General features: G+C 38.4%; 1 protein-coding gene across 8 annotated transcripts in view; it reads right to left on the reverse strand.

Annotated features, from left to right (window-relative positions):
• The window catches only part of CDKAL1 (CDK5 regulatory subunit associated protein 1 like 1), a 706,407-nt gene that overhangs the window by 400,287 nt on the left and 286,005 nt on the right, over positions 1-20,115 (reverse strand). For all 8 annotated transcript variants that reach the window (XM_019425254.2, XM_019425255.2, XM_019425256.2 and 5 more), the window contains one exon: positions 647-750. In XM_019425254.2, coding sequence (XP_019280799.2) covers positions 647-750 — 104 coding nt within the window. The remainder of the gene's footprint in view (positions 1-646; positions 751-20,115) is intronic.

Consider the following 20,115-nt stretch of genomic DNA (forward strand, 5'->3'; position numbering starts at 1 on the left):
GTACTAAAAGCAGCATTTGACTTACGTGTTAAAAGGGAAAGTACATCGCCAATAACTATTAACCCACAAGATTATGAGACAATAGATTATATCACGCTGGGCGTAAAGAAACACCAATGTTATACACACATACTATAAACAAAGACAAAAGAGGGAGTTTATGGTTTAATAAGCAGTTATGTATCAACACAGCCGTGACTCATGTTAAAGATAAGTCTTATTATATGCTGAGCGATACCTAAACAATCACATTTTCCAGCAACTGATGATTCAGAAGTAGCTGGCCACCCACACAAAGAATTATTCTCATTAGGACTCTCTACCAGTGCCACTCTGCACTGGTCCAACAGTCCTGCAGATAAAGAGGGCTAACTTTATTAGTTGATAGTAGAATCTACCTTTTCCAACACTCCTGGAAACACTTACTCACTCTATTTTCTAAATGGTCCAAAAATTACCAAAGAAAGAGGTAGAAATCTTGAAAAGTATTTCACCTCAGTCCACAAAAGTCTTAACACACTTCAGATGGTCAATCATTTTTTTTTTTTTGTCTCTTCTATTAAGTGAAAATGGGTGATAAAGTTCAAGATACATCATACGGAGACAGAAGAGTGGTCAAAGAGCACATAATTCTAGAAACTCTTACCTTGAAAAGACTGTTTGGCTCTATCGACTAGTTCATCAATTGGATAACTCGCCAAATTCCCTCTGGCATGTTTAGTTTTGCAGTAGGTACAAGCATTGAGACACCTGTTCAAATGATAGCAATAAATGAAGCTCCAATTTTTAAAGTCAGTACATACTTAGCATGGGAAAAAAACACCCCAAACATACACCAAAATGGTAGCTTAGTGACATGTGCCACTTTATATGAGAAATATTTAAAAAGCCAATATCCACCATACTTCATACTTATTTTTTTTCCACCAGGCAAAGAAATTTCAATTTGCAATTCTTTTAAGTTTCAACTACTCAAAAATGGTTGTACAAATCACATAGTATTATCTTCAAATGAACATATCCATGAGGAACAAAGTTTATAAATACTTACAATGATTAATGAAAAGAAATTCAAGATTGTTTTAAACCACTGACATTGCTTGGCAATCATAAAAATAAAAATGTAGTATTGCTTATGTATACTGTATCATTTATAAATGATAATGCATATTCATGTAACTAATGATATAAGAATAAAAAGGCAACATAGCATTCTCACAAAAAAATACACCATAGCCTTAGAAATTTTAAGACAGTATTTTTCACTCCTGAAGTCAGAAAAAAAATGAATATTAAAACAAGTCCAATGAATACTCCCTAAGATTATATTAGAGAAAGTAAACAAGGAGAATAACACTATTAGTTTTGAAAAAAAAAAAAATCCCAATATTCTGTAGACATGATAGAGAATTATCTTTGAAAAACTAAAATGTTGGCTCTACTCTCATAATTTTTTAATGTAATTTAAATAAATTTTGTTATTATAAAAGAAACAGCAGGACACCTGGGTGGCTCAGTCAGTTAAGCGTCTGACTTCAGCTCGGGTCATGATCTCACAGTCTGTGAGTTCAAGACCCGCATCGATGGGGCCTGGAGGCTGCTTCGGATTCTGTGTCTCCCTCTCTCTCTGCCCCTCCCCTGCTCATGCTCTGTCTCTGTCTCAAAAATAAATAAAAACATTTAAAAAATTAAAAAAAAATAAAAGAAACAGCTACAACATAATAAAACAGTCCTACACCAAAAAGGCTTAACACCACCAAACAAAACCAAACGGAAAAAAAAAAACATCTTCATTGATTCAACTGTTACAATGAGTAGCATGGTTTAAAACACCATCATCACATAAATGCTTTAAAATTTCAAAATGAGGAAAACTGAACTTTTAACAATTGAACCTGACCAATGTGTAATTTTGTTAATATTTGACTATAAATATATATGGAATCACTGTACTCAGCGGCCAAATATGTAATGCTTAATTTTTGGTAATTTTTGCATGGCACTTTTTTTTTTTTTATTGTTTTCTTATTTTTGAGAGAGAGTATGTGGGGAGTGGGGAGAGCAGAGAGAGAGAGAGGGAGACAAGGGATCTGAAGCAGGCTGTGAGCTGACAGCACAGAGCCTAATACGGGGCTCAAACTCAAGAACCATGAGATTATGACCTGAACCAAAGTCAGATGCCCAACCGACTGAGCCACCCACGTGCCCCTGCATGGCACTCTTAAGTAACACATACACTTGAAATGATTTTTACTGTTTATCCAACTATATAATCTTAAAAAACTAACCCTCTTTTCTTCTTAAGCCATTTTTTTGTTTTGTTTTGTTTTGTTTTTAGATAAAACACAGATCATGGCCTCTTTCTTATTAGCACAAATTCTAGTCTCCCAATTGCTATCGGTCTTCTCTTTTCAATTCCCATCTGTTCCATGAGAAGGGAAAAGAGAAAATTATTGTTGGCCTCTCCCTAGGAAAGTAACTCACTTTAAAAAAAAAAAAAAATTTTGTTTTAATGTTTATTTACTTTTGAGAGAGAGAGACAGAGACAGAGACAGAGTGTGAGCCAGGGAGGGACAGAGAGAGAGGGAGACACAGAATCTGAAGCAGACTCCCAAGCTCTGAACTGTCAGGACAGAGTCTAATGCCAGGCACGAAATTGTGAACCGCCAGATCATGACTTGGGCTGAAGTCGGACACTTAACTGACTGAGCCACCCAGGCGCCCCAAGACTAACTCACTTTTGTTTAGCCTTGATTAACCATCAGATACTTTTCTAGATGTTTTATACACATTATCTCATTCATCATTCTAGAGTTGAATGTTACTATCTCCATCTTACAGATGAAGAATCTACTTCAAAACTGTCTGATAATACAGTTGATACCACAGAAATACAAGTCTTAAGATACTATGAACAACTACAGGCCAAAAATTGGCCAATCTTAGAAGAAACACACAAATTCCCAGAAATATACAACCCACAAAAGTTAAATCATGAGGAAACAGAAAATCTGAATAGATCAATAATAAGTAAAGAGATCATATCATATCCTACCATCAAAAGGCACGGGAGCACATGGTTTCACTGTTGCATTTTATCAAATACCTAAAAAAAATGAATACCAATTCTTTTCAAACTCTTCCAAAAAGCAGAAGAGGAGCGAACACTCTCAAACTCATTTTACAAGGTTGGTATTATCCTGATATCAAAGCCAGATAAGGACACTTTAAGAAAAGAAAACTATAGGTCAATATCCCTCATGAATACAGGATGCAAAAAATCTCAACAGAATACTAGCAAACTAAATTCAATATACTACAAGGATCATACACCATCATCAAGTACAATTCATCCCGTGGAAACAATGATGATTCAACAGACACAGATGAATAAATGTGATACAACACATTAATACAATTAAGGATAAAAATTATATGTCTATCTCAATAGATGCAGAAAAACTATCTGACAAAAGTCAACATCCATTCATAATAAGAACTCTCAACAAATTGGGTGTAGAATACTGTACCACAACACAATAAAGACCATATGTGAGAAGTCCACAGCTAACATCATACTCAATGGTGAAAGTTCAAAGTTTTTTCTCTAAGGTCAAAAACAAGACAAAGCTATCCACTCTAAATAGGAATGGTACTCCCATCAACACAGTGATTTAAGTCCTACCAGAGTAATTAGGCAAGAAAAAGAAATAAAAGGCATCTTAATTGGAGAGGAAGAGTACAATTACATTTGTAGATGACATGATCTTATACACATAAAAAAATCCCAAAAACTCCACCAAGAAAAGTGTTAGATCTAATCAATGAATTCAGTAAAGTTAGAGAATACCAAATCAACATACAAAAAAGGCTAGCATTTCTATACACTAGCAAAAATTTATCTGAAAAAGAAATAAAGAAAATATCATTTATGACAACACCAAAAACAACAAAATACTTAGAAATAAATTTAACCAAGGAGGTAAAAACAACCCTATACACTGAAAACAATAAGATACCGATGGAAAAAACTGAAGAAGATACAAATAATTAGAAACATATCCTATGCCGATGGATGGGAAGATTTAATATTGTTAAAATGTCCATATTACGCAAAAGCATCTACAGACGCCATGTAATCCCTATCAAGATCCAATGGCATTTTTTAAGGAAAAAGAAGACAATCCTATAATTTGTGTGGAACTACAGAAGACTCTTAATAGCCAACACAATCCCGAGAAAGAAGAACATTGTTGGAAGCATCACATTTACTGATTTCACACAAGATTACAATGGCACAGTGATCAAAAGAGCCTGGTATTGGCATAAAAACAGGCAAATAGACTAATGGAAATGAATGAAGAGCCCAGAAGTAAGCCTATGCGTATACACTCAACTAGTACTTGACTCATTGAATACTCAGTGGAGAAAAGGTTAGTCTATTCAATAAATGTTGCCAGGAAAACTGGATGCTCCCACGCAGAAGAATGAAACAAGACCACGGTCTTATACCACTCACAAGGATTAATTTGAAATGGACTGAAGACTTAAGTGTAAGACTGTAGAAAACCATAAAAGTTCTAGAAGAAAACACAGGAAGAAACTTCCTTGACATGGGTCTTGGCAATTACTTTTCAGATGTGATATGTACGCACAGCAACAAAATCAAAAACAAACAAGTGGGACTACATCAAACTAAAAAGCTTCTGCACAGCAAAAGAAATAATCAACAAAATGAAAAGGCAACCTACAAGATGGGAGAAAGTATTTTCAAACCACATATCTAATTCCTAATAAGTCATTTAAATATTTGATTATCATTCCATAATAAGAGATCCATAATGTCTGATGGGGGCTTTATACCCAAAATATATAAGGAACTCAACAGTGAAAACAAATAATCCAATTCAAAATGGCCAAAGAAGATATTCAAATGGCCAATAGGTACCTCAAAAGGTGCTCAACAGCACTGATTGTTAAGAAAACGTAAATCAAAGCCACAATGAGGTATCACCTCACACCTTTTGGAAAGGCTATTATCAAAAAGACAAGAAATAACAAGTGTTGGCAAGGATGTAGACAAAAGAAAGGAAATATTTGGCCACTGTTGGTGGCCAGTGCTGGTCCAGCCACTATAAAAAAAACAGTACGGAGGTTCCTCAAAAAGTTAAAAATACAACAACCACGTGATCCAACAATTGCACTTCTGAGTATATATCCAAAAGAAAGGGAGTCACTATCTCAAAGAGGTATCTGCATGCTCATTTTCACTGTATTATTTACTAGAGCCAAGACATGGAAACAACTTAAGTTTCTCCGACAGATAACCCAACGAATAAAAAATATGTGTATATACACACACACACACACACACACACACACACACACACATGCACAATGGAACATTATTCGGCCATAAAAAAGAAGGAAATCTTGCCATTTGCAACAACATGGATGAACACTGACAGCATTATGCTACATGAAGTAAGTCAGACAGAAACACAAATAGTGTATGACCTCACTTATAGGTGGAACCCAAAAACAAACTCCTAGCAACACAGAAGAGACTGGTGGTTGCCAGAAATGGGGAGTGTGGGTGGGAAACGGGTGAAGGTAATGTGAAGGTATAAGCTTCTAGTTCTAAGATACTTAAGTTCCACAGGTGTAATGGTGATTATAATTGCCACTGTTGTTATCATATATTTGAAAATTTCTGAGAGCTAGATCTTAAAAGCTCTTATCACAAGAAAAAAGTTATGTGAAGTGAAATAGGTTAACTAAAGGGACTGTAGTAAGCATTTCATATATGTACATATATCAAATCATTACATTGCATAATTTGAACTTATATGTCAACTATGTCTCAGTAAAACTGAGTGCGGGTAGGGGGGAAGTCTGCTTAAGTAGCTTGCTCAAGACATGTTATAGCTGAGATTCAAATCTAGGCCTGCCGAATGTCTTTTTTCTTTGTTTTTAAACTTTGTTAATGTTTGTTTATTTTTGAGAGACAGACAGAGACAGAGCATGAGCGGGGGAGGGGCTGAGAGAGAGGGAGACCCAGAATCCAAAGCAGGCTCCAGGCTCTGAGCTGTCAGCAGAGAACCTGATGTGGGGGCTTGAACCCGTGAACCTGGAGATCATGACCCAAGCCAAAGTCGGACGCTTAACTGACCGAGCCACCCAGGCGCCTCAAGGCCTGCTGAATTTCGAACTTCATGCTGTTTCCATACCAATCTGACTCCCCAGAATAAATGTGTGTCAAACATCCTAGCTACGTATGGATGCAAGTAATAAAACCATCAACCAGCCGACATGGCATACAAGTAATGTGGCCAGTCCTTATGGTCCTGTACACGAAGTTATTTCTCTAAAACATGTGTGTCTCTCTTTTATCCTTTGGAAACCTAAGGCTAAGCTGCTTTTTCATCCACGAGCCCACACCAGTTATCTCCTGTCTGTCTACAAACTTTGTTTTTCATCCTCCTACTGGCTCAGGGGCAAAATGTGTCAACTCGTGTGATTTGCCACATCTTTTTATATTCTACTGCTCAGGTCCTCTCTGCCTTTCTCTTCAAGTGGCACCAAGACATGCTCAGGCCCTACCGTTCCATCCCCGGTTACACCCCCGACGACACACGTTCCTCTGGGTCAGTCAGCGCTCTTGCCGGGGGTCTGCTCTCTGGACCTCCTGATACTACTTCGAGTCTCCTGACCTGACCCCTTTCCCTTATTTCTATCACCAATGGAGAGCTCCATAAATGAAGCTGACAAACTGTTTTTTTTTTTTTTAACGTTTGTTTTTGAGAGAGAGACAGAGAGCAGGGGGAAGGGCAGAGAGAGAGGGAGATGCAGAATCTGAAACAGGCTCCAGGCCCCGAGCTGTCAGCACAGAGCCTGACTCGGGGCTCAAACCCCATGTACCATGAGATCATGACCTGAGCTGAAGTCAAAGGCGTAATCTTAATAAAGAGGCTAATGGTGAAACTTAATAAAGAGACTAATCTTAATAAAAGCTACTACTATTTCTGACTTGGGCTGTATCTTAAAAGTAACTCTCTCGAGGGGCACCCACCTGAAGGAGAAGGAAGACAGAAAAGAAGGAAAGGGAAACGCGCATTTGAAACATTTATAACATAAATGAATTAACACATGTAAAGGACTTAGTGTCTGTACCTAGTAAGTGATCACTAAGTGCCGGCCACTGGTTGTCCAATGTGACTGCTCTAAACAATTCTGTGAGGAAATAATGATGCATTATCATGTTCCAGGTGTACCTAACTTTATGGACCAGATGTGCTACTGAGAGGTTGGCTTAAATCAACTGCGGAAACCAAGTCATATTTTCCTACTGGCTCACTTCAGAAAGGTGGAAATGTAACCCCCATGGAAAACTCACTCATGAAAATTCACTAAAACATTTTAATAAAACCAGGTGATATTCGGAAACATTTATAATAATCAAAATAAGCCAGTAAGTATAAATGTTACATTAAGAATTCAAAATATTCTTCACTAAACTGCTCCCCTGGGGTTAATTAGGATTGTTGATGTGATATGTGTTTGAAGTTCTAAACTCAATATTGTATAAGATAGGTTCATCTTTATCTGCAGTTATCAAAACAATGCTCTGTATTATTTTGATAAAGTGAAAATTTCAATAAAGCATATTTCTCCAAGCACGTTATAATAGCACGATCTCAAGCATTAAATCTACTATGCCTTACAGTTAAAAAGGGAGATTTGTCCTAACACACAGGAAAAATACGCACACACAAAAAAAAAATCCGAAAAGAAAGAATGAGCTTTTGACGCTCTTTGGGTTAAAAACAATTCTATCACCAGGAATTATAATGACCAGTCATTTCGACATGACAAAGCTCCAACAAAATAAAGGGATTCATCATTAGAAACCTTTGGTAGATACTTTCAGTTATCTGTAAACAATTAAATAATTGCCTAAAGGTAAGAACGCCAACCAATTTCTTCAACTGTCAGAAAACAAAAGGTCTTTGAAGGCCAACTGGTGCAAGCCAAAACCAGAAAGAAATGGCCATGGCCGTCCAAGGAAGATGGAAAATCCTGGAGAGACCACAACTGTCATGACAGAATAACACAGCTGGGTCACCACACCTACTGATCTGTGCACAGGTGGTCATCTGGCCACAGGCCAGGAAGGAATGAAAACACCTCAAAAGCACAGACAGATTGGGCATTCAATTTAGCAGAACTCTTAACTCCTCAAAAGCATCTGTGGCAGACAATTTTTAAAGTATGGAAACCGAAGAGATGAAATAACAATTTTCACAAATTAAAATATTTCAAAGGGCTCAAATGTATAACAAAATGTCAAATGTGATACCTAAACCACACAAAGCAAGTGAAAACTAAAAATTTTAACGTATTCACTTTTTTCTTTTAAAGAGCATCTTTAAATATCACAAGTTCTGAAATAATTTAAAAATCAGAGTTACACTTTTAAAAACCCATACTGATATCTGTTTTTGTGGGGGAAGAATAAAAGCCCATGTGACTCAGAATTCTGTTTCTCTCTGCTCTTTTGGGTCAAAAATAAATTTAAGTATGCTAAAATTATTGTAGACTCAGACATAACCACTTCAAACCAGCATATTCTGTTTCACTCACAGAACCTTATTTACTTTTAATCAATTGACAAAGTACAATATTCTTCAAAGCTTCGATTGTACAAAATAATAAGCCCTTTACAGAGCTACACCTTACAAAAAGCATACTGGGGGCCAGCCACATCCTTCCATACTCAAGTACCGTAAAGCAAAGAAAAAAACCAAAAACTCAGGAAATGTTAAATATTGGGAGCCCTCATCTTGGTTTTAAAAATATTTCCAGAAGTATGACAAACTTTTTGATCCTTTAAAACAAATGTAAGAGATACTCCTCTATCAGCAGGATCTGATTAGATCTTCAAACGATAATATGATCCCTGTTTGCAAAGATCAAAATCCCGAACAAAGGAAAAATAACGTACTTAGAAACTAACAAAATATAGTTACAAAATCTTAAATTCTTTAAGCTTCCTATGGCCAGGAACTCTCCAACCTAAAATGAATCTCTCCACCAGGGTTACCGATTCTACCTTCCCCCGCCAGCTCCAAAAGCTTACTCTAATAATTACGGTCTCTTTCAACTGTTCCCTTTCTGAAGCTGCTTTTAGTTCTGAAAAAGCGGGGTGAGGGGGCGGGGGGGGGGCAGGTGGCAGCAGTCCAACTTTCTCCTACTGATACCGAATTCAAAAACACTTACAGCTACGTTTTCTCTTATTCCACCTCCATTAACCACTATGCCACATCCTTTGCTTCAAAAAGTTGTTCCAACATATTTAAACTATACTCTTATTTCTCCATCACTTTACCTGAAAGAATTACCCTTATCACCATCAGCCATTGATCTGTGTAAAAATCGTCACAGCCTTTAAAATCATTTGGGGGAGGTTGGTGCTAATAACAGTAAAAGATGGTTTCTGAATGCTGGACACTCAAGCATGCATTTTACACTGTTTCGTTTATCCTCCCAGAAGTCTTGCTATTAGTATTACTATCCCTAACTTTCAGAGAGGAAACTGAGGCTGAAAAAGATCAAGAACCTTACGGGAAGTTACCCAGACTCGATGAAAGATGAACCTATCTTATCTGAAACTCCTTTGTCACCGATGGTACCTTACTTCTCTTAAGATGCAACTTACTCTGCGTAAGAAAACATGATGATGGATGGAGAGGATTCTAGGAAGATGCTGGATTGGGAAGCTCCAGGAAGGCTCCTCACCTTGATAAGAACCTGCACTGGCACAGTCTGCGTCATGTAACAATTTCAGGACTCTGGTATCTGCGAAAGGCCTACAACTTTGGACGGCAACTTGCGGGTAAGGTCAGCCGGTAGCACAGTAGCAGCCCCCACCCTACCCACGCCTTACCCAGAGCCAGGTCGCACACAGCCTGTGGGTGTGGGGGAGGACCCTGCCCTCAAGCTATCGGGAATCTTGCTCCCATCGCCGCTTCCTATCACGGAGGCACAAGACACTGGGCACCTCCCCACACCTTTCAAAGTCCCCGCCTCTCCAGCTGAACTGCAGTGACTGCTGGAAGATGTAAAGACTCCGCGTCCCTACTTCTCCCTTCATTTTTCACTTTTTCCCCTATGGGGAAGCAGATATTAAAGATTAGGACACTCAGAAACAACTCCGCGTATGTGCAAATTAGAAAGTGACCACATACGACCAGAAGAAGGATCAGAAAAGAACTGAGAAGATCTTAGGTTCCCACCTCAGGCTGATTCTCAGCACAAACAGAGCCTACAACAATTAAAAAATAAACAATAACAAATGAACAACAAACCTGTGAAGGGGGAGAATCTGATTTCCATTTGAATTATTAGATTCAAACATTAGGTGCTGAAAAAATTCACAAGGCATACGAAGAAACAGGAAAAATATATATAAATCAACAGAAACTGTCCCTAAAAGAGATCTATGGCGGATATGCTACACAAAGACTTGAAAACAACTGTCTCGGGGCGCCTGGGTGGCTCAGTCGGTTAAGTGTCCGACTTTGGCTCAAGTCACGGTCTTGCAGTTCATGAGCTCGAGCCCCGCATCAGGCTCTCTACTGACAGCTGGAGACTGAGTTCGGATTCTGTGTCTCCCTCTCTCTCTGTCCCTCTCCTGCTTACACTCTGTCTCTCTCTCTCAAGAATAAACAAATATTGAAGGAAAAAAAAAAGGAAAAAAATTTTTAAAAATAATAAACAAAGTAACTGTCTTAAAGGTGCCTGGGCAGCTCAGTTGGGTAAGCATCTGACTCTAGATTTTGGCTCAGGTCATCTCACCGTTGTGAGATAGAGCCCCGCATCGGGCTCCATGCTGAGCATGGAGATTGCTTGGGATTCTCTCCTTCTCCCTGCCCTTCCCCGCTCACACATGTGCACTTTCTCTCAAAATAAATAAATGAACATTTTTTTAAAAAAGCTGTTTTAAAGATGTTACAAAAAATAATAAAAATATGTAAAAATCAAGAAAACAACGGATGGGGGCCACCTGGGTGGCTCAGTCGGTTGGGCGTCCGACATCGGCTCAGGTCACGATCTCATGGTCCATGGGTTCAAGCCCCACATCTGGCTCAGTGTTGACAGTTCAGAGCCTGGAGCCTGTTTTGGATTCTGTGTCTCCCTCTCTCTGTCCCTCCCCCATGTGCACTCTCTCTCTCTGTCTCTCTCAAAAATAAACATTAAAAAAAACTTTTTTTAATTAAAAAAAAAGAAAACAATGGATAAAAAAATAGTAATGTCAATAAAAGAACACAAAGTTAAAAAAAAAATTGTGAAGCTTAAAAGTACAGTTAAGAAAAATGAGAAATTCACTAGAGGGATTCAGCATCAACAACCAAATGGCATGGGGCTGGAGTTGTGAAGGAGCACAGATTTTGTATGTTACTGATGTTAAGCTGGTATCTATTCAAATTAGTGTTATAATCTTAGGATGTTGAATGCAATCTCCATGCTAACCATAATGAAAACAGATAGAAAATATAAATAAAAGGAAATGAGTAAGTTACTTAAAATTTTCACTATAAAAAATCAACTAAAGACAAAGGAAAACAGTAATGCAAGAAATTAGGGGCAAAAGCTGTATAAGGCATGTAGAAAACAGCACAAAGACAGAAGTCAGTCCCTCCTTATCGGTAATTAACTTAAATGCAAATGGATTAAATTCTCCAATCAAAAGATGGAGGTTGGCCGAATTAATAAAAACACATGAACCAACTATATGCTGGCTACCAGAGACTTACTTCAGATCCAAAGAAACAAATAGTTTGAAAGTAAAAGGATGGAACAAAATATTCCAGGCAATTACAGAGAGCAGGGGTTGCTATACTAATATCAGATACAAGGGGCATTAAATAAAAAAAGTTATAAAAGACAAAGAAGCACATGATAAGCTGATAAAAGATTCAATACATCAAGAAGATAAAACAAGTATAAACATTTATACCCCAGGGACACACCATCAAAATATGAAGCAAAAATAGACAGAATTGAAACAAGTCACAGTTGTACAAAAGTAGGTGGAGACTTTACTACTGCACTCTCCATAAAAGCCATCAAACAGCACACTCTATCAGCAGCCACAGAACACACGTGGCACATGCTCCAGGACAGACCATATGTGAGGCCACAAATTAAGTCTCCATAGATTTTAAAGTATTTTCTTTGAACACGAAGAATGAAATCAGAAATCAACAACAAAACCGGAAAATTCACAGAACTGTGGAAGTTAAACGATACACTTTTAAACAACCAATGGAAAAGGAGAACATAGTGATGAAGGAAAACAAAATACTAAAACTTACAGGAGGCACAGAAAGCAACGCTAAGGAGAGAATTCAGAGCTATAAACACGTACAAAAAAAATAAAGATCTCATATCAACACCTAACTTTAGAACTTAGGGAAAAAAAAAAAGAAGAAACTAAAACCAAGGCTAGCAGAAGGAAATCATAAAGATGAGTGAGGACATAAACGAAATAGAGAATGGAAAAACACCAGAGAAAATCAACAAAAAACCTGGTTCTATGAAAAGATCCACAAAACTGACAAACCTTTAGCTAGATGGACTCAGAAAAAAGACTTCAATTACTAAAATCAGAAATGAAAGTGGGACATTACTACCAATTCTAGGTTCTTTTTAGCTTTTTTTTAAATTATTATTATTTTAAGAGTTTATTTACCTTTGAGAGAGATAGAGTGAGCAGTGGAAGGGCAGAGAGAGGGAGGCACAGAATCCGAAGCAGGCTCCAGGCTCTGACCTGTCAGCAGAGCGCCTGACGCAGGGCTCGAACCCACAGACTGTGAGATCATGACCTGAGCCGAAGTTGGACACTTAATGGACTGAGCCATCCAGGAACCCCAATTACTACCAATTCAAAAGAAATATATAGGATTATAAGAGAATATTATGAACAAGTGTGTATCAACCAACTGGATAGCCGGTTGAAATGGACAAATTCCTGAAAACACAAAACCTACCAAGAACAAGTCATGAAGTGATAGGGAGTCTAAATAGGTATGTGAGTACCAAAAACTTGAATCAGTAATCAAAAATCTCCTAACAAAACAAGCCTGAAACCTGATGGCTTCACTGATGAATTCTACCTAACACTTAAAGAATACCAATCCTTGTGATGCCTGGGTGGCTTAGTCAGTTAAGCACAGGACTCTTGATATGGGCTCAGGTCACGATCTCGTGATCGTGAGATAGAGCTTCAGGTTGGGCTCTGTACTGACAGCACAGAGCCTTCTTGGGATATTCTCTCCCTCTCTCTCCCTCTCTCCCTCTCTCCCTCTCTCTCTCTCTCTCTCTCTCTCTGCCCCTCCCTTCTCACACGTGCATGCATGTGCTCACTCTCTCTCTCAAAATAAATGAATAATTAAATAAACTTAAAAAAAGAGAAAGAAAGAATACCAAATCCTTCTCAAGCTTTTCCAAAAAACTGAAGAGAAGGGAATGCACCCTAACTTATTCTATAATGGCAGCATTATGATTTAGACAATGACACCACAAGAAAAGAAAATTACAGACCAGTATCTCTTATGAACATTGATGCAAAAAGTCCTCAACAAAATACTAGCTACAGAATTCATTAGCACATTAAAAGAATTATACATTAAAACCAAGTGGGATTTATTACTGGAATGTAATAAGGATAGTTCAATATACAAAAATCAACCCATATAATATGCCACATCAACAGAATTAAGGACAAAAAACAACACATGATTGTCTCAAATGATGCAGAAAAAGCACTTGACAAAATTTAACACCGTTTTGTGCTAAAAACAATCAACAAACTAGGAATAGGAGAAAACTTCCTTCCATGATAAGAGCCGTAAGTGGAAAAACTCACAGTGAACATCACACTCCAGGTAAACTGAAATCTTGTCCTTTGCAATTAGGAACAAGCCAAGGACATCCACTTTTACCACTTCTATTCTACATTGCTCTGGAAGTTCTAGCCTGAGCAACTGAAAGAAACAAAAGGCACCCAAATTGGAAAGGAAGAAGTAAAATTATCTGTTTACAGATGATATGATTTTCTAAGTAGAAAATCCTGAAATCCCACCCCCCCCACACACACACACAAAACTTAGAACAAATTAATTCAGCAAAGTGTCAGGATACAGAATCAATATACAAAAAAGTTATATTTCATGAACAATGAAAAATCTGAAAAGTAAATTACAAAAATAATTCCATTTACAACCATATCAGAAAAAGCAAAATATTGGGGCACCTGGGTGGCTCAGTCGGTTGAGCGTCCAACTTCAGCTCAGGTCATGATCTCACTGTCCGTGAGTTCAAGCCCCACGTTGGGCTCTGTGCTGACAGCTCAGAGCCTGGAGCCTCTTTCAGATTCTGTGTCTCCCTCTCTCTCTGCCCCTCCCCGACTCATGCTCACTCACTCTCTCTCTCTCTCTCTCTGTCAAAAATAAATAAACATTAAAAAATTAAAAAAAAAAAAAGAAAAAGTAAAATATTTAGCAATTAACCAAGGTGAAAGACTTAAAAAAAATACAAAACACTGCTGAAAGAAATTGAAAGGGACATAATAGAAATACACTACATGGTCACAGATTGGATGATTGTTGTTAAAACGTCAATACTACCCAAAGTGATATATAAAGTCAATGCAATCCTTATCAAAATCCCAATGAGGTTTTTTGCACAAATAAAAAAAAAAATCCTAAATTTCAAACGGAATCTCAAGGGACCCCAAACAGCCAAAACAAACTGAAAAAGAATAAAACTAAAGAGTTCACACTACTGATTTCACAACTGAGTTCAGAGCTATAGTTATCAAAACAGTATGATGTTGGTGTAACACAGACATACAGACCAATGGAATAAAATAGAGAACCCAGAAATAAACCCACATATAAACAGTCAAATGATTTTTCTCAAGGGTGCCTAGGCCATTCAATGAGATACAGACTATTGTTTCAACAAATCGTGCTAGGAAAACTGCATATACACATGCGAAATAATGAACTTGGGCCCTTTCCTAACACCATATAAAAAATTTAACTCAATATTGGATCAAAAGGTGCCAAATGTGAGACCAAAAACAATAAAACTTTTAGAAGAAAACATACAACAAAAGCTTCATGACCTTGGATTTGGCAATGATTTCCTGGATATGACACCAAAGGCACAGGCAACAAAAGAAAACACAGATAAATTGGGACTTTAAGAAAAGTTAAAAAATTATTTTTTTCTCCAAAAGACACTTACTATCAATAGAGTAAAAACACAACCCACAGAATCAGAAAAAAGTAACTGCGAATCATATATTTGGTAAGGGATGGGTAGAATATACAGAGAAATTCTAAAACTCAACAAAACCAACAACCCAATTCAAAAATGGGCAGAGAACTGCAACACTTCTCCAAAGATAGACAAATGTCCAATAAGCACATGAAAAGATACCCAACATGACTAATCATGAGAGAAATGAAAATCAAACCTACAATAAAATAGCATGTCACACCCGTTACAACGGCAACAATCCATTAGGACGGCCACTACTAATAGTAAATGTTGGCAAACATACAGAGAAACTGGGGCCCTGCGTACAGTTGGTGGGAATGGAAAATGGCGCAGCCACCGTGGAAAATAATATGGCAGTTCCTCAAAAAATTAAAAAAGAATTCCCCAGCAATTCTACTTTTAGGTATGTACCCCAAAGAACTGAAAGCAGGTCTCAGAGATATTTATACACCCATATTCATAGCAGCAACATTACCTATACAATAGCTAAAATTTGGGATCAACCCAAGTGTCCGTGGAAAAATGGACAGATAAGGAAAACACACTGGCATATTATTCACCCGTAGAAAGAAAGAAAATTTTTGCAATATGCTACACTACTGATGAATTTTGACGACATTATATACTAAATGAAATAAGCCAGTCACAAAAAGACAAATGTTGTAGGGAGTCCACTAATATGGCTGCCAGAGGTTGTGGGAAGGGAAGAATGTGGAGTTAGTGTTTAAGGGGTACAGAGTTTCAGTTTTACAAGATGGAAAGAGTTATGGGGATGGATGTTGGGATGGTTGCACAAAAATGTCAATGTGTTTAATTCCAGTCACCTGTACACTTAAAAGCTAGTTAAGATGGTGAAATTTACATTATGTGTATTTACCACAACATAAAAAAGGAAGAAAAACATATACATGATTATGTGGTTTAGAATTTACTTAAGGAACAGGTATATACTTTACTCATTTTACTGAATGTCGTAACATCTCACACAGTGCGTTGTATACAATTAGAGTATCGACATTCAAAGCTATTGTGATTTCGTAATAAACCAGACCAGCTGTCAAGCCAATACCTGGTTACAGAGCCAAAAGCAGGGCTAAGCAAAAAGGTGAGCTGGCATTTACAACTGGATCTTCCGGGAAAGAAATCCCGCACAATATACAATGAGGCAGGGAAAGGGAAGTCAGGAATGGAGAAGTCCCAAGGAGATAATATGGATCTCGCCAAGCCAAAGGATCAATCAGCTCATTCGTCTTCAAGGTCAGGCAGCTGGGAACAGGAAACAGAACCTCCGAGCCTAAGCACTCTAGGCCCAGGAACCACACACAGGATATAAACACAATACAATGTGTACACCATGCCAAATATTACTAGCCAGTAAAAGAAATCAAAGAGCCAGAATATTCATCAAACCATCCATTTTCAATGCACCTGTCTATACATTTTCCATCTGCAGTTCCCAGACCCTGAGGTGTCAAATTTAAAATGCACACACTTGCGAACACCATGGAAGTTTTTTGTGTGTCTCACGTCCATGAAATACAGCCAGACCAACACTAAACCATCCTGCACACCTAAAAAAATGATTAGAGGATTAACACAACAATCTGCACAACCTGAACCACAGAATTCAGCATGTACATGGTGCAAAGAGGTGAACTTGGGGACAGAGAAGCCACGGAGGGCAGAGAGGTGCTTTTGCGGGCAGAGAGAGGACAGAGACGGGGGAGGGGGGAGATATGGGAAAAGCACCCCTCCCCAAAAGCAGCTGGAGAGAAAGTGGAAAATTGGAAACAGCCACAGGGACTAAACTAAAAAGGGAGAAAGGAGAAAGGAGAGGGTTTAAATTCCATTAAGACTGTAAACAAGGGGAGCGTAGAGTCTGCAACTCCACAGCTTGATACCTGGTGGTGCTCTGGTGGGAAGGGCAAATCCCCAGGAACAGAGAGGGATCCGGACGTTCTCGGGCCACACGGGGAAAAGCAGTTCCACTGCTGGAAGGACATTTGGTAGAGACTGTTGAGGCCACCTGGCCCCAGCAGACCCCAGAAAAATGGCCACATCCGCTGGTATTGGAACAAGGTTGTGAAGGATGAAGCCTGGTGCCAGATGTGTGTTGTGATCTTCCATAATCCCTGAAAAGCTGCTGCTACACTGTCTCACGAACTTTTTCTAGGGTGGGCTGGCACCTGGCCGCAGTCTCGGGGCACCGGCAGCAGCAGGGTCCAGCAAGCGTTCCTGGGTGCAGTCGACATTCGACCATTGCTCAGTGAGACCCTCCTGCAGAGGGGCGGAACGGGTCAAAGCCACAGTCCCCCAGAAGAAAGGGGCCAGGGGAAAAAAGCCGCATCTGAGACAAAACTTGGGAGAGAGGTACTGCCTGGGGCCTGGTCACGGACAGTGAAAAAGCGGGGAGTGGAGGAAAGCTGAAGACAAAGGACGGGTGCACAACTGTTGATGGGGAGAACAGAGTTCCAATACTAGAGACTGGGTAGCTGGGTGGCGCCATTTTCACCGCTCCCGCGCATGTGCATACGCACCTACAAGCGCCACAACAATCCATCCCGGTAGGCTAGCAGCGCCATCTAGTGGAGAACAGAGCTGTTACACTGAGCCCTGCCCAACTGAGCCAGAGGACCCCATTAGATTGAACAAAAACCAACCATCAACAAGGCATATCATAGTCAAATTCACAAAATACTCAGGCAAGGAGAGAATCATGAAAGCAGCAAGGGAAAAAAGGTCCCTAAAATACAAGGGAAGACAGATCAGGTTTGTAGCAGACCTACCCACAGAAACTTGGCAGGCCAGAAAGTAGTGGCAGGATATATTCAACGTGCTGAATCAGAAAAATATGCAGCCAAGAATTCTTTATCCAGCAAGGCTGTCATTCAAAATAGAAAGAGAGATAAAAAGTTTCCCAGACAAACAAAAATTAAAGGAGTGTGTGACCACTAAACCAGCCCTGCAAGAAATTTTAAGGGGGACTCTCTGAAGGGAGAAAATATGAAAATATATATATAAATACCAAAAGCAACAAAGATTAGAAAGCACCAGAGAACACCCCAGAAACTCCAACTCTACAAGCATCATAATGGCAATAAACTCATATCTTTCAGTACTCATGCTAAATGTCAACGGACTCAATGCTCCAATCAAAAGACATAGGGTAACAGAATGGATATGAAAACAAGATCCATCTACATGCTGTTTATAAGAGACCCACTTTAGACCTAAAGACACCTTCAGATTGAAAATAAGGGGATGGAGAACCATCTATCATGCTAATGGTCAACAAAACAAAGCCGGAGTAGCCATACTTATATCAGACAATCTAGACTTTAAAATAAAGACTGTATCAAGAGATTCAGAAGGGCATTCTATCATAATTAAGAGGTCTATCCATCAAGAAGACCTAACAATTGTAAACATTTATGCACCAGATGTGGCAGTACCCAAATATATAAATCAATTAATCACAAACATAAAGAAACTCATCGATAGTAATACCATAATAGCAGGATACTTCAACACCCCACTCACAGCAATGGACAGATCATCTAATCAAAAAATCAACAAGGAAACAATGGCTTTGAATGACACACTGGACCAGATGGACTTAACAGATATATTCAGAACATTTCATCCAGAATATACATTCTTCGTCAGTGCACACGGAACATTCTTCAGAATAGATCACATACTGGGACACAAATCAGCCCTAAGTAAGCACAAAAAGATTGAGATCATACCATGCGTATTTTCAGACCACAACACTATGAAACTCGAAATCAACCACAAGAAAAAGTTTGGATAGGTAACAAGTACTTGGAGACTGAAAAACATCCTACTATAAAGAATGAATGGGCTAACCAGTTAAAGAAGAAATTAAAAAGTGTATGGAAGTCAATGAAAATGATAGCACCACAATCCAAAACCTCTGGGACACAGCAAAGGCAGTCATAAGAGTAAAGTATATAGCAATCCAGGCCTTCCTAAAGAAGGAAGAACGATCTCAGATACACAACCTAACCTTACACCTTAAGGAACTGGAAAAATAATGGCAAATGAAACCCAAAACCAGCAGAAGACAGGAAATAAAAGATTACAGAAAAAATCAATGCTATCGAAACCAAAAAAAAAAAACAAAAAAACAAAAAAACAAAAAAAAAAAACAATAGAACAGATCAATGAAACCAGAAGCTGGTTCTTTGAAAGAATTAACAAAATTGATAACCCACCAGCCAGTTTGATCAAAAAGAAAAAGCAAAGGACCCAGATAAATAAAATCAAGAATCAAAGAGGAGAGATCACAACCAACACAGCAGAAATAAAAACAACAATAGAATATTAGGAGCAATTATACACCAATAAAATGGGCAATCTGGAAGAAATGGAAAAATTCTTAGAAACATACACACTACCAAAACAAATAGGAAGAAACAGAAAATCTGAACAGACCCAGAAACAATAAAGAAATCGAATTAGTAATAAAAAATCTCCCAAAAAACAAGAGTCCAGAGCCAAGATGTCTTTCCAGGGGAATTCTACCAAACATTTAAGGAAGAGTTAACACCTATTCTCTTGAAGGTGTTCTAGAAAATAGAAATGGAAGGAAAACCTCTAAACTCTTTCTATGAAGCCAGCATTACCTTGATTCCAAAACCAGACAGAGACCCCACTAAAAAGGAGAAAAATAGACCAATTTCCCTGATGAAGAAGGATGCAAAAATCCTCAACAAGATATTAGCCAACTGGACCCAACAA

Source organism: Panthera pardus, unplaced genomic scaffold (assembly GCF_024362965.1).
Source record: "Panthera pardus isolate Hobbes unplaced genomic scaffold, ASM2436296v1 HiC_scaffold_17, whole genome shotgun sequence".
Taxonomy (NCBI): domain Eukaryota; kingdom Metazoa; phylum Chordata; class Mammalia; order Carnivora; family Felidae; genus Panthera; species Panthera pardus.